Source organism: Scedosporium apiospermum (assembly GCF_000732125.1).
Source record: "Scedosporium apiospermum strain IHEM 14462 chromosome Unknown SEQ_SAPIO_0085, whole genome shotgun sequence".
Taxonomy (NCBI): Eukaryota; Fungi; Ascomycota; class Sordariomycetes; order Microascales; family Microascaceae; genus Scedosporium; species Scedosporium apiospermum.
The window spans coordinates 650138-664328 of record NW_015971786.1 but is presented as its reverse complement, the minus strand read 5'-3'; the positions used below and the strand labels follow the sequence as shown (position 1 = coordinate 664328).

The window sequence follows — 14191 nt, the reverse complement described above, 5'->3', positions numbered from 1 at the left end:
CAATGAAACAACGATACTTGCGGGGGCTCTCGTCTCCGCCCTCGACGTGAAGGACCTTCGCTATGACCTAACAACCTACGGGGTGTTCGTGTTGGACCTCCCTCGACGGTTGGGGACACACAAGGCCCTTGACGCGGCCGCAGAAGCCCTTGCAATTTCCCACCCCTCTCTTTACACGGGAAAACAACGGCCTGAGATGCTTGCTGCATATCTGAATGCCTTGAAGGAGCTACGAATCTCTCTTAACAATCCCAACAAATCGCAAATAACCGACACGTTATGTGCCATCTATTTGATTATCATTTGCCAGGTGAGTGTGCGCCCTCGTGATTCGACAGCATCGCCCAGCCAGTGAGTCTAATAGCGTTTACAGCACTGGCTCGGAAGACGGGACGACCCGTACGTGCATCATGGCGAAGCCTTAGCTCACATCTTGCGCTCCCTATCTACCTACCGCTGGACGACCCGCTTTGAAATAGAACTGGTGACCACCCTTTGCGCATCCATGGTATGGGAGATTAATTACCCGCTTAAGTTCGAAATCATGACCTATTCGCAGATGGCTGACGAGAAATTCGGTTGCACGCTAGGCAGCGGAAGGCCTCATAAATCCAAAGATCAAGCTCGGTCCGTGGTTTGTCGACGTACTCAGCGCGCTAGGATTTCCTTCATCGGAGAACCCAACCCCGTTCCCAAGCATGAGCCTAGAGAATTTTGCGCATATCCCAGAGTTCATCCGAAATCCGCAGTTGCACCTTGCCGGAATACGTTCGCTGTACGAGGTAATGCTTGCCGATTTCGCCACACTCCGCCCCATACTAGATAAACTTGCTGAGGCAGTTTCTTCTGGCTCCGGAGACGTCCTCCTCAAAACGGGTAACCCTTACATAGCCACAGTGAGCCGGGTGCTGGCGCGTACTCAGGCGCAATACTGCATCTTTAACTCGATGGCAATATTGCTGAATTCCATACTTCAGTCTGCCGATCCGGGAGATCTTTCCCTTCTTCGGGAATCAGAAACTTTTTTCGATGAAATAATGGGTCTGGCAGATGGGATGTCGCAACATAGGCCCCTAGGCGCATCGCATATTCCGCTGTGTCTGATGGCAGCGTGGGTTGCCCTCGATGACAAGACTAAACAGGCTGAGCTGGAGAGAAAACTTGCCAATTACGAATCTGATTTTGGTTCGGTTTTATCTATAGAGTCCTTTCTCGATATCAAGCATCATTTCGACATGTCACGGATCAAACTATCCTTGTCTCGGACCTCATTTGAGGCGGGCGATAGCGTCTTCGCCGAGTTCTAATTAGTTCGCCAAAACTCTGTACTCATAATACATAGAACGGATGATATTATGAGCTGGGCGCCAATCCATCCAAGATAGAAAGATCCAAATTCTACCGTTTGAACGTCTAGAGTTTAAATGAGGGGGCAGATTGTGAGCATCGGGAATTCCGAAATTCCGTCATTAGCAAAATTTCCTCGTGCTTCTTCGCCTATGCGGTGGTCTATCATTTCTCTCGACATTTGAGCTATGAAGTTTTTGTCTAATCTGTATTATGGAAAACACTACCCTGAGATTCGAGCGTTCTTTTCCGAATATCCTCAAAACTAGAACAATACAAATTGATTTTCTTGCCGCAGAGAGACAAGGAGATATTCCTAGTAGAGCGCTGTAGCTATATCACAGGTCGGCACGAGCCGGCTCTCCTGCCCATGCCCGCCGAATGAGCTCTCTCACTGCCTCCCGTTCGACTCCCCGAGGGTTCCAGTAGGGTTTAGATACAGCAATGTCAGCTGCTTTGTCAATATCACTCTCCTTCATACCAAAATCCCTCAGGCTCCGTTTTACATTTAGCTTGTCTAGCAACGCATTGAGACCCGTCACAGCGTCTCCATTGCTTCCAGGGAGCACCTCCGCCAGCTTCTCCATAGCTCTAGGTACTTCGGGGGCGTTATAGGACAGGGCGTGCGGGAGGACAATAGTATGTGTCTCGGCATGCGGCAGGCCAAAACTTCCACCAAGCGTGTGGCAGAGCTTGTGGTGGAGAGACATCCCAACATTTCCCAAGCAAACGCCACAGAGCCAGGCGCCGTAAAGCGCTGTTGATCGTGCAGCTGGCGAGGTTGGTTCCTTGATGATTTCCGGCAACGAAGCGGCGAGTGATTTGACGCCCTCCTGGGCAAACATGTTGATGATTGGATTGGCGTTCTTGGCGTAAAGCGCTTCGACCGCATGTGCAATCGCGTTCACACCGCTGGTCGCACTTAGTCCGACTGGCAGCGTCAACGTAAGATCTACATCGTAGATGACGGTGCCGGGTAGTATCTTGGGGTCTGAACGAGTTGTCTTGAGCCCGCCGGATGTTTCCCCTAAAATTGGCGTGACCTCGCTGCCCGCATAGGTGGTGGGGATGGCAATATGATGAAGCCCCGTCCGTACACTGATCGCTTTACCGAGGCCAATGGTGCTACCACCACCAATTGAAACAACCGAATCCGCGTTGGACGATCTGGCAAACTCAACCGCCCGCTCCGTCACCTCTAATGGCGTGTGCATAGTAGCTTCGCTAAAGACGCCCGCAACCTCTCCCCGGAGCAAGCTTTTAACTCCATCGGCCTGTCCAATCTGCTGCGGAGTCGACAGGAGGAGGGGGCGAGACAGCTTCAGTTCGGAGAGAATATCGGGAAGCTTTGCGATGGTCCCATTGCCGAACACGACCCGAGAAGGGTTGGCAGCGTATTCGAAAGCTTCCATTGCTAGAAATGTACAAAGTGAGGTGCTGTACTTCACGTCGTGAAAAGCAATGACTCGTGGGAGAAGCTTGGCTAAATAGAATCTCATTCTCCTATTATCAATGAATTATAAATGATCATATCATCGGGATCATCTACCCGATCCGATGGGTGACTAATGCCGTTGATTATTACCTTCTCCTCTGAACACTGGAATAAATTCGTTGTAATTTCGGTCTTGAGAGGAATACTTGTCAAATAAGAGCCAACGGAAAGCAGCGCCGAGCAGCAAATAGATAATTCCATTAGACCAAGATATATAGGTGAAGTCATGGGGATGATTGTCTAGGCCAGAATGCATTTACTTTCGATATGCCGTGCTTCAGATCTGATCTTGAAGCCGTGGGTTAGCGATACCCACCTTCAGCTTACTGCCCACAATACTTACTGGTGCCCGCATCTCCCACATCCCCACATCCCGATCCGTTTCGCCACTCCGCGCCTTTTCGTTCTGTGACATAAGGATGGTTCCACCCGCACTTGCTCACTTGAAGGTCTGTATCATCACCTGATGACTACCAGGGAGACCTGCAAGACAACTTAATATGAAGGTTCGCGATTTGATCCATGACTAGCTTCACGTCTTCTTCCTCGTCGGCGCCTCGATTCTCGTTGACCCACCCCTTCGCTTCCCCGAAAAATCTGTCCTATCCGCCTTCTCAACGCAGCGCACAGTCTTCAGCCCTTTTCAGGCCAACGAGCGTCTTTTCCTGTGGGTCCTCGAAACCTCCCGCGGATGAAGGGAACATGCAATGAATAGCTAGCTTTTCGCATTGAACGATTTGCGAAACCAAAGGTGGCAGACAGACGGGCTTTGTCGCTTCAAATCCGCAATCCGGATGCTGGACAGGCCCAATTGCTATCTTACACTATCGCCTCCCATAAATCATCTCAGTTGCTGCGTTTTATTATTGTTGTTCACTTAGTCATTTGCGGTATCGCCGCAAACTTTTTGTTCAGTTTATTTTCTTTCTCTGGACAAGTAGATTCAGTACCTCCGCAGGTCCCTTTCATCGAGTAACAGTATTCCGCTCCTATCTCCAAACTTTCCATCTTGTCAGGGAAATGTGTATTCGGCGAGTGTGAAATTCCATCCATCATCTTGCACGCCGGCCAAATTCCCAGTCCACAATCTCAGCCGTGATTAGGCCGCAGAAATGGCTTTCCAGAATGCAGGAGACTCGTTCCCTTCGGCAACCTTGGCAATCGGCTGCGCAGAAATAGCCGCAGCTCTGACGTTGCGAACGTATGCCTGGGTCACATCCATCCACATTACCCTTTCTGTTCGGCTGGCGCTGAGGCCTTGCCAGACCCAGATCGACCGCCCCGTGTCCAGCAGGAAGACGTCCGAACCATCAAGATCAGATCGATTGATTGACGAACCTTCATTAACAAGTTCGAAGGTGAGTGTTCCCGAGGAGTCGCTAATTCGGAAGAGTTTCCTGTCCACATCCAACTCTGGCTCCTGGTTTCCAGAGGCCGAAACTGGGCGAGGGGCGCTAAACGAAGTCGCGGAAACATCTTTACCGTCCAGGAGGTCCACCACGCACCGCGATCGAGGCTCTTCCTGCGCAAGTACCTCAACCGGGACATGTTTCGCTAGCGTCATATCGTGGACGACCTGGGCCGCCTTGGCCTTCTCCATGGGGCTACACTTTCGACCCTGCCACACCCAGATCTTGTCTCCGTGGTCCAGAATGAAAACGTCCCCATCGTCCAAGCTCTGCCACTTCGGCTCAACCTCATGAACCACGGTCGAATCAATGCCACCTGACGATGCCTTGAATACACGCAGCAACGTAATGATAACTTCCTTCTCTTCCTCTTCCTCGACGTGCCTGAATCCGGACCGTACACCGCCACGTAGGATGGTAAGTCTAGGAAACAGCTGTAAAAATTCCCCCGAGGGCTCTCTCTCTACCTCACGATGTTGGGTTGCGGCTCCATGTAGAAATTCGTCCAGCTCGACGGTCTTATACGCCGCTGTTCCAGCTTCGTCCTGCGTTGTTTCGCTGCCGAGCCAGAAGAAGATATCGTGGAAAAACTTTTCCTCCGATTCGGAATTCTGAGAAACCCTGATAGAATTGAGAATAATGTAGCTGTCGCCAGTGTGGAACTTTCCGTACTTCTCGGCAGGCCAAGGGACAACCTCAAAGGATTCGATGCGCCAGATGAAAAGGCCGGTGGTGTTTCCGATCTTGCCGTCATTCCAGGCAGGCTCCGTCAATGCGGAATTGTACTTGACCTTGTGGTCAATATCGGAGCCGATAAGCTCAACGTTAGAGTCTTCGACATCATACTCCTGGAGATGCACTAGGCCCTGGTTTGGTGGCATTGTGTGACGGCTCCACTTGATGGATGAATACGAGGGCTCAACTTTCAGAACTTTAGATAAGAGATACCCGGAAAATAGAAGGTATGTTCGATGCTGGGTACGACTTTCTGAATATCTCCTCCTCCTGAAACCTGTTGCCCCTTGCCCCCTCATCATCACGATTAGTCAGAACAATCCGAATATCCGGTTGACAGTGGAACAAGAAGTCCCAAGGAAGCTTTGGAAAATTCTTGGATTCGCACACCTTAATGATATTAATACCTTCACTCTTCGCCTCTATTCAGGGAGATCTGGAGAATGGGTCCTGCGCTTCGAGGGTTAATTGAATGAGATGCTTGTCTCTTGTAGAACCGCACAGCTTTCGATGATCCTCTTAGTTATCACACAGGTTGATGGTATCAGGCTCTATCAAGCTCAGCGACCTTGATCAAATGGAGGAAGGCAAACGAAGGGCTGGCAAATTTCGAAGGAGTGGTCAGAGGTGAAGAAACAATTGAAGGGCTCCGTTGTGTTAACCTTTATCTGCATGATTCCGTAATATCCTCCAAGGCGCAACGCAGCAGCACAGGGTTGGCGACGAAGGGGTCTGTCGCCGTCATATTTTCCCCGACATGTGCCATCCATAGCCCCACTGATTGGCTGGTCGAGAGATATCCCTCAATCTCTTAATGACCAATCTTTGTATTCATGTATGTTCGTCCTAGAGAGTACAACTCCTCTGATTTCTAACTGACAAAAGGGTTCCACAGGTCCATTGATATAATAATGCTACGGGGCTAGGCAACAGAATCCAGCGCTCGCCGCGTACTACACTTGGACTCTCTCTGATATCAAAGCGACCTATGGTCGCACACAAGGCAAAAGTCGAACCCAGAAGAAAGAAGCAGGACTGACCAGTAGAACCTTACGAAAAGAGGCACCAGGGGAGGAGTCGAAGACTCAAGGCGAGATATGTCGGAAAAGACGAGGTATTGATAGAATTGCCGCCGGGGGAATAATTAAAGCACTGAAAATCTATCCCCACAAGCTGTAACGCCCACTTCAATATTGTCCTTCTCTCCGCTCTTCTAGAGCTGCTTTCCGGCCTGCTTCCTGAGGGGACACCTATTATCTCCATATATAGCTTAAACACTTGGTGGCTTATTATGAATCGGCCGACTTCTGTTCATCGTCACCGCGCCACGTAGACAGGCCGGACCTCGCGGGCCTAACGAGACGAGATCGGCTGGTCAGAGGTCCAGCCCATATTACGACTCTTCTTGATTCTCTTCTTGTTTGACAATTTCCTTGATAATCTCAACGAGAATGTCGCGGCCCTTCTCCAGCTCCTTTTCCTCAAGGAAAGGCGGGACATGTAGAAAGACGCCTCTAATCTGCCGTCCCTGACTAGTTCTCAGACGTCGTGCGATAAGCATGGAGTTGAAATAAATGAACTCGCAGAGAAAGAGACCGGCATCGTTCGATGATTCTACTTCCCACTGGCTAAAATGGACGCGACTTCGTCAGTAATGCTTGGGGGGTTTCGTGAATCGTGAACTGGTTAGAATTAGCGAAATGATACTTCACGTACCCATCTCGGCTTAGCTTCTCCACAATAGCGTCCACATCTATCTCGGTTTTTATCTCGTCTGGCACTCTGCCCCATTCGTTATCGTCATTCTCCCATTCATCATCGAATTTCTCCCCCTCCACATCGGCTTCTGAGTAGGGCCCTTTCCTCCCCCGACGCTCTAACTGGAAGCGCCTTGTCGAGTTGTTGACGCCGACATGGACAAAGAATTTGACTTCTGGGAATTGGGCAGTGTATATTTCGGGTATGAGACGAAACACATTGCGATATGTAACCTTGATGGCTTCGGGATAAGCCCGGACAGTAATACTAGGGCCATTACTGTCGTCGTATGATATTTGGTCAGGCAGACGCGACACAATTTCGTACGACGGGTTGACTTTTATCGAGCCAAAGGCCTATTCCATCTCGTATTAGAAAATGTCAACAGCTCACATTCCCGACGAAAACCCACGCCGAAACCAGTGACAAGGACCTCTACATTTCGCTTCGGTGCGGCACTAGTCCCCAAGCCTTCTGAGTCGGTTCCGGAAGGAGGCATCGATTGGCCGTTAGCCACCAGGCTTCTTTTTCTTATATGCGAATAGCGAGTATTAAGGCGATGCGCCGAGGCGGAAATGGAGAGACCGATTGATTGCCCTGGATTTTGGCACGCAGTGACCCCGCCTTCGTCATCGTCTAATATCAGTGGGCGATTTCGACAACACGCCTAAAGCTGGCGCTGGGTACTCGCGGAATAACGTTCTTCCCTATGTCCGTCAATAGCCGTCTGTGAAGGGAATGAGGACATGAAGCGGGGACGTAGAAGACATCAGGTGCTATTACATTTATCAAAGAGGCAGGAGGTTAGCAAGCTGCCATTACTCGAGAGCCTGTTGGAGATAGCACCACTCTACCAGGAATATTGCACTAAAACCACCCAGCTTTATGCATTGCGTTGCTATTGTGTTGCACTATTGCCATGGTCAGGTCAATAAGAGTCAGGCACATCGTCGCCTTTGCTACTGTAAGTGGCAAAATGCCAAGAAGTTGTCCCTACTCTGGCGCTGACCCCTGCAAAGCTAGCCAAATAGGGCTTGTGTGAATATCCCTGCATTCCTGAAGGGCCAGTGAGAGTTGTCTGAGACTTTTTGCACGCCACTGGCTTTTAGTCCCCCAAACAGCGTATTTGCAACTACTTCGCGTCCCGGGATGTCCTGAAACCCGCTTTCAGCATGCATACCGGCTCCAGCAAGCTATGCTCGACATGCATGGGATTTGACGTTCGAAAACTTCTGCTCACTGCTGAGGCGCAACGACCTGGAAACTTCAACGACCCTTCGGCGCCCGACACCTATGAAAATATCCGGCCCTTCCGGAATAATATTTTCTTCTAACTTGGGGGAGGCTTATGCTTCCTGCGGAAAATGTTACTGCAAGTACAAGAAGCATTAGCTGGAGGCGGTGTCCAGAATGCTAGGAAGGGGTTGGATTCGCATCCAATTATTGAGAGCTAGCAGGAGAGAAAGGCCCCAGTTTTCTACTGAGGACGAACGCCATGTTAGGGGCGCATGTCGCCAAACCAGAGGACAAGCTATCCGGGCTGTGATTAAAGGGTCACGACATGATCGAACCTAGGATGGAAGCGAACGTGTTCGGAATAGATCCGTAATGAAATACGACTAACCGCTCGATACTAGGAATAAGAAAAACAAAGTAGACATGATTCGGAAATAGCGACTGTTAGAGCTGGTCCGCACTTTGACTTTCTATCCCGACCCTGCAAGACTAGAGGCCAGCATATGGAGAGACCGTGAGGACAGCTCCATCTGCGAGCCACCAGCCCTAGCCCAACCCTAACCATCTCTGCAGTTCACTAGCCAAGAGCACTCTGGGCATCAGAAACGAGGTCAGAAAACGACGGCTCGGCAGCGTATGTCTTCCCCCAAATCTCACTCCCTCTCTCTAGAATCTTGACCTTGTATTCTCCCGAGGACGTCTGCATGGTTTTCATCGTCCATTTTCCACGCGTACTAGACTTGCAGTCGCCGTGTACATCCCGCCACTGCCCAACGGGCACCCAGTTTCCCGTCATACTGTTGGCGTCGAGGTTGTTGACATAGTCGGAAACGGTCTGCTTCTTACCCTACTCAAATGAATTAGCTCCGGTTCGTAACCCTCGACTTCGATTGATAGGCAGTGCCGAACGCGAGACAATGGTATAATAACTGTTCGGGAGAAGCCATCCACACAGCATAGACTGGGGAAGGTGGAGACTAACCATGGTGGCAAGACTGAATGTGATGATATGGAAATGAAGTGGACAACGGAAAGTGAAGCTATGGGACGCTGAATTCGCTGATGTATAGTTTTGTTATCGGAATAAGGTTATCTGGTCTTCTGTGAAATCAGCAAACTTGGAGGAAACAAGACCGCATTTTATCATCAGCAGATGCTCTTGAGAATCCTGCACGGGCACAAGCATGCTGTTCGCTGTGGGGCTGTTGGTATTGTTAGTTTATGGTGATTCCGTTCTTCCTTCACAAACCCCAACACAGAGCGCTTAGCCGCCTTTCCACAGTTGCAGGTCTATACCCATGATCACCCGAGACTTGGAATTGATTGGACTGTTGGCATCGTTGGCTAACAGTAAGGTTGCCCCTGTTTCCTTCACGAAACCTAAGACAACCAGCATAGCCAACTTGCCATGCCCCGCGTCTCATCCCATGCAGACGATCACCCGACTCTTCAAATCGATTGGACTGTTGGTACTAATTTTAGAGTCTATGGCTCATGGTGGGATCGCCCATACTTCTTTTACGGCCCGACTCTCAGAATAGATTGGACCGTTGGCGTTAGCTCATGGTCTGTTGGTTCACGGTCTATTGGTTGACGATGGGACAGACGTAGAGCCTGCTCGGCTAAGCGCTTTGTGTTGGGTTTCAGGAAAAAGAGTAGGGTCACCGTAAAAGAACGATCTAATTCTAATAGTCCAATTGATCGAGAGCCGGGTAGGTTTCGTATCATCGGAAGCAGGGGTATGCAACCTTACCATTTAAACTGGGCAATTTAACAGGGCGATTGATGTGATGACCTTCTCGACGCCATGACTTGTGTCATTTGGCGCCCATCTGGTCGTGGCCCGTTGCCTAGCACAAGTTCCGCGAATTACTGGGGTCCGTTTAGCCGCTGCCGTCTATTAATAAACAGCTCCCGTGGAAGGTCCACTTCGTGCCAGCTAAATCTGGCCCGTCCACAGTGCCTCGGCCACTGTCCTCCGCATCTACGCTCGCTCTGTCCCCAGGCACCCACACTCTCGATTTCGGTCGCATGCCTTCGTCTCTGCAACCACAAGAGTTCTACGTTATTTTGTTAAGAGAGATGGCTTCCTGCTCTCCGGTTGAAGATTATCAAGTTGGTCAAGTTTTGACCTTGAGCGTTATTCCCGATCCCAGCGAAACGCTCTCGGCCTCAACAGTCCGTGCACAAATCCGGCAGCTCCTGAAACCCCGCACGCTTTCTTGCTGCATGATCGTAGACCTTCTGGGCGAAAGTTATCCCAACAATCCGGTGTTTCTAAAGCTTTACGACAGGCGCTTCTCAGAGCAACTTCGGCGCGATCATGGAATCGACCCGTGGACGAAGGACGCGGAAAATGAGTATATCAACGCCGTCCGGACAGGCGCAGCACGCCAATTTCTTCACAATCTCCATACCATCCCCAATTTTGAAGACGACACTGAGGAGACCTGGGACGATGGCCAAAACGAAACATTTCTGACTGACCAAGTTCACAAGCTCTTCGACGCTGAAACTACTGTGTACGATACCCTTCATGACATCCAAGGGAAGCTGGTTCCCCGCCTCTTAGCACGCGTCCAACTCGACCTCTCACTCCCGAACACCGGCATCAGCCACATCGACACTACAGAACTGTTCTACGTCAAGGGGATCTTACTTCAGTATATCGACGGTTTCTCCCTATCGAAGGTGCAAGATCACGCGCCCAAATCTGAATGGCAAGACATCGTCGATCAAGCAGTCGCCATCGTCCAGGTGGTCGGCGACCACAACGTCCTTAACAGAGATGTTCGACCTGACAACTTTATCATCCAGCGCAACAGTAGCGGCTGTTACAGGGTGTTCATGATTGACTTTGGCCTGGCTAGATTGCGAGGCTGGAACGAGTCGGACCGCGATTGGGCTAAAGCCAAGCTGAACAAGGACGAGGAGGGAGCGGTTGGATTGGTGATGAAGAAGAGACTTTCTAGAGAGGGCTTTGAGCTCCGGTTCGAGAATTCCGATAGGTACATGGAATGGTCTGGCGGAGATGATGAAGAAGAAGATGGTTTGTTTGGTTAGAGTGGACTATCGAACTCGGAGGACTTGGGCATGCGACTGAATGTCGAGGCTATCAATGAACGACGACTCCGAAGCTTCCAGGAAGGGACCTGTTCATCACAGGAATCACGAAAAGGACTGCTTGCAGGATGTGCCTGTTGATTTCAATTCAGTCCCCTCTCCCAAATGGGTATATAAAAATCATATAAATACAAGTATCGTTTTCATTGCTCGAAACCTTCCCTCTCCTCAAGAAAATATGTACTAATTATCGTTTCAATAATACCGTTTTCAAGTATTGTATCCCCCGGAACTTGAAAGGCCAGGCGTTTCCTGCCAGAACATGTTCTTCATGTATATCAATCCTCCAACCGCGCAACATAACATTGAAGCTTTTGTAAAGACTAGGTCCCCCTCAAGTATAAATGCAACAATAGCAACCCTTTTTCCCATGGTTGCCGCCCTGAAACGCCAGGCTCATTAGTCCCAGGATTTTCTAAACCTATTCCCAGAAGAGTGTCCCAGCCCAAAAATAATAATAAAAAAATAATAATAAGAAGAAATAAACGGATAAATGAAGGAAAAAGAAGAGGAGTCGGTAAAACGGAGAGAAGTAGTCACCGCAGGCTATCTCCCATGCGAAGGCCTAGACCCGGCCCTCGACGGCGAAGAAGAATCAGTAGACCCCGTCCGCGAAGACTCTGCATACTCCAGCCTCGGATGAACACCCGGCCACATCGGCGGCGCCACGAAATTCGGATCCCGATTCGTCGCCGCCTGATCCGACAGACCACCGCCGCTCGGACTCCTCGTGTGTGCGCGACCGACGTCATCGCTGCTGCTTCGCTCCTCCTCTTCGAGGAGCTGCTCCAGCGCGGCGCCCCTCCGAGGCGGCGCGGGGATGACGGTGACGCGCATGTTCTGGGTATCCGTGGGCGGGCGGATCTTGTCGCGGAATTTCTCGGCCTGCGTCGCGGCGAAATCTTCGAGCTTGGAGCGCCAGTCCCATCTGCTGACGTCGTCGCGTCGGTGACGTACGGAGCCGGGACCGGCCTCGGCATCGTTGCGGTCGGGCTGTGGTGGCGGCGCTCTACCCAAGATGGGTCGGGGGACGATTTGCGTGAGCCTTGGCCATCGGTCTTCCCTCTCGGCAGGACCGCCATCGGCTGAGTCGGCCTCGGTGGATGGGCGTGGATAATGTTGTTGCTGTTGCTGCATGGACTGTGCTCCTCCCACCGCCGCTCCACCGGAGGATGTTCCACCAGATCCCTCGGTGTTGCTGCCGACCACGTGGTTCATGTCCGAGCCGTTACTGCTAGAAAGTGCCGCGCGGCCGTTGTTTGGCGGGTCTGGCGTCCGTCCTGTCCCGTCGGACGAGTGGGCGTGGTATCTTACCGTGTACGCGGTGCTCGCTGCGCTGGTGGTGTCGGTGCGGCTAATGGGCGTCGCTGTTGGCGGAGGACGTGACGGCCAAGGAGGCGGCCTAAGGGCTTCTCCATCGTCTCTGTCTCCACCCCTCGTTCGTGGATTTCTCTCTCCTCCTCCTCGTCCATCCTCAAGAGAATGCGCCGCCCCTGAACCGGCATGATGTCGATACCGGCTCGCGAGGGACGCTATTATACTTCCCCGAGTCGATAATAAAGGACCAGACCCTCTTCCGTCCCCATCGTCGTTTCCCCCGTCGGAATCGCCCTGTTTCCTTAATCTGCGGGACCATGCTGTATCTGATGAGGGCGTCGCTTCCACCATATCGTCGCCGTCAAAGACTTGACGGCCTAATATCCCATCCTTCTTCTCCTCTCTCTCCAGCGCTTCTATGCGCTCAACCCACTCCCACACGACGACGCTAGCCGCGGCAGCGCCGACCCACCTCACGTAGTCACCCCAGCCAGTGAGTTCGGGTTTTGAGATGTCAAGGATGAAGAAGACGACGGGAACAAGAATAGAGAATAAAGATATGCCGGCGACGAGCGGCATGTTCTTCATGAGCGGGTGGTAAAAGGCGTAGCGTTTCTTGAGGATCGAGTAGTAAATGACCCAGGCCGCGTAGAGCAGGCCCAGGGAGAGCTGGAAAAGGTAACTAAGGGCGGGGATGGCGTCGACGAAGGTCTGGGGCCGCCTGCTACCCTGGTTGGAAGGGTCGGTGTTTTGAAAGCTGTTGAGAGCGCTGAAGATGACGTCGAGGGTGATGAGGGCGAAGGCGGCCCATTTGATGATGATCTTCTCGCGCTGGCGCTGGAAGAGACGGATGAGGGTCTGGGCTTGCGCCAGCCAGAGAAAGGTGTCGGAGATGAGTCGGATAACTTTGAGTGCAGTGCTGTCCATGACGACGACCTGCAGGTGGTGGGCATCGTGGATACCCCACTGATATTGCTTCTCTACTTCGTGGAACGTGGCACCGCTGGCCACGGTAAGGGATATGGCCACGGTCAACGCAGCTACCTTTTGCAGCCATGGCCTGCCGCCAACAGTAACTGCGCTTGGCGAGCTGTTCGTGAAGCGGTTGTGGCGTCCGAGGTAAACGATTCCGCCGTTGACGAAAGTCCGGGGCGTTATGAAAAGCATAATGACGAGCATGTAGGCGATAACGGTCGTTGCGGCAAGAGCGTAAAACACGGGAAACAAAGAAGCGTAAAAGGGATCGCGTAGGTCGGCAAACCCGGGACTGCCCTCCGATAACCCCCCATCGAATGTCACAGAGTTCTCATCCGTTAATAAGGGGGTTCCGGTGGCCTCTCGCGCAGCGAGCACTCCGCCGGGGCAATTCGCAAGGTAGACGGCATCGTGGGAGAGTGTGAGGAGACGACGACCGTTCTCCAGGAGAAGAGCGCCGCCGTTGGCGAGGAGGGTTGCAGAGCAAAGGTCGGGAGGAATCGCCCCGTCCCAACGAGGGAACAGGTGTCTCGTCTCCATCATAAGCGCCGGCCAGGGGGTTTACGTTTTGCCCCCTATTTCTTTTCTCTCTCTCAGTGTTACGGAACTGCGAAGAGGGGCCACGATGACGCGGCCAGGCCGAGGCGGCTTTGCGAGGCAACAGCTTTCAGCAATTGTCAGAAAACCGCCATTGAAAGGGAGGAGCCGAAAGCGCGAAGTGCAGACGGCGGTGTATGGCGCTCAGGGGGAGGAGGGGTGATTGATTCAAAAGCTCGTGTCTCTCCGTCCGGAACCC

General features: G+C 51.8%; 3 protein-coding genes and 4 pseudogenes across 3 annotated transcripts; 2 read left to right on the top strand and 5 right to left on the bottom strand.

Annotated features, from left to right (window-relative positions):
- Nucleotides 1-1685: 1685 nt before the first annotated feature.
- Nucleotides 1686-2759, bottom strand: SAPIO_CDS2196 (annotated as a pseudogene; the record flags this gene model as incomplete).
- Nucleotides 2760-3941: 1182 nt separating this feature from the next.
- On the bottom strand, nucleotides 3942-5132 carry SAPIO_CDS2195 (annotated as a pseudogene; the record flags this gene model as incomplete).
- A 1247-nt stretch (nucleotides 5133-6379) lies between these two features.
- On the bottom strand, nucleotides 6380-7243 carry SAPIO_CDS2194 (uncharacterized protein; the record flags this gene model as incomplete). The annotated part of the gene is made up of 3 exons (XM_016785291.1): nucleotides 6380-6614; nucleotides 6703-7100; nucleotides 7157-7243. The coding sequence occupies 3 exons, from the start codon at nucleotides 7241-7243 to the stop codon at nucleotides 6380-6382; spliced, it is 720 nt and encodes a 239-aa protein (XP_016645169.1).
- Nucleotides 7244-7663: 420 nt separating this feature from the next.
- Nucleotides 7664-8078, top strand: SAPIO_CDS2193 (uncharacterized protein; the record flags this gene model as incomplete). The annotated part of the gene is made up of 2 exons (XM_016785290.1): nucleotides 7664-7708; nucleotides 7854-8078. 2 exons carry the CDS (start codon nucleotides 7664-7666, stop codon nucleotides 8076-8078), a joined length of 270 nt encoding a protein of 89 aa, XP_016645168.1.
- A 479-nt stretch (nucleotides 8079-8557) lies between these two features.
- On the bottom strand, nucleotides 8558-8965 carry SAPIO_CDS2192 (uncharacterized protein; the record flags this gene model as incomplete). The annotated part of the gene is made up of 2 exons (XM_016785289.1): nucleotides 8558-8827; nucleotides 8963-8965. 2 exons carry the CDS (start codon nucleotides 8963-8965, stop codon nucleotides 8558-8560), a joined length of 273 nt encoding a protein of 90 aa, XP_016645167.1.
- A 1046-nt stretch (nucleotides 8966-10011) lies between these two features.
- Nucleotides 10012-11043, top strand: SAPIO_CDS2191 (annotated as a pseudogene; the record flags this gene model as incomplete).
- Nucleotides 11044-11649: 606 nt separating this feature from the next.
- Nucleotides 11650-13935, bottom strand: SAPIO_CDS2190 (annotated as a pseudogene; the record flags this gene model as incomplete).
- Between the last annotated feature and the right edge of the window lie 256 nt (nucleotides 13936-14191).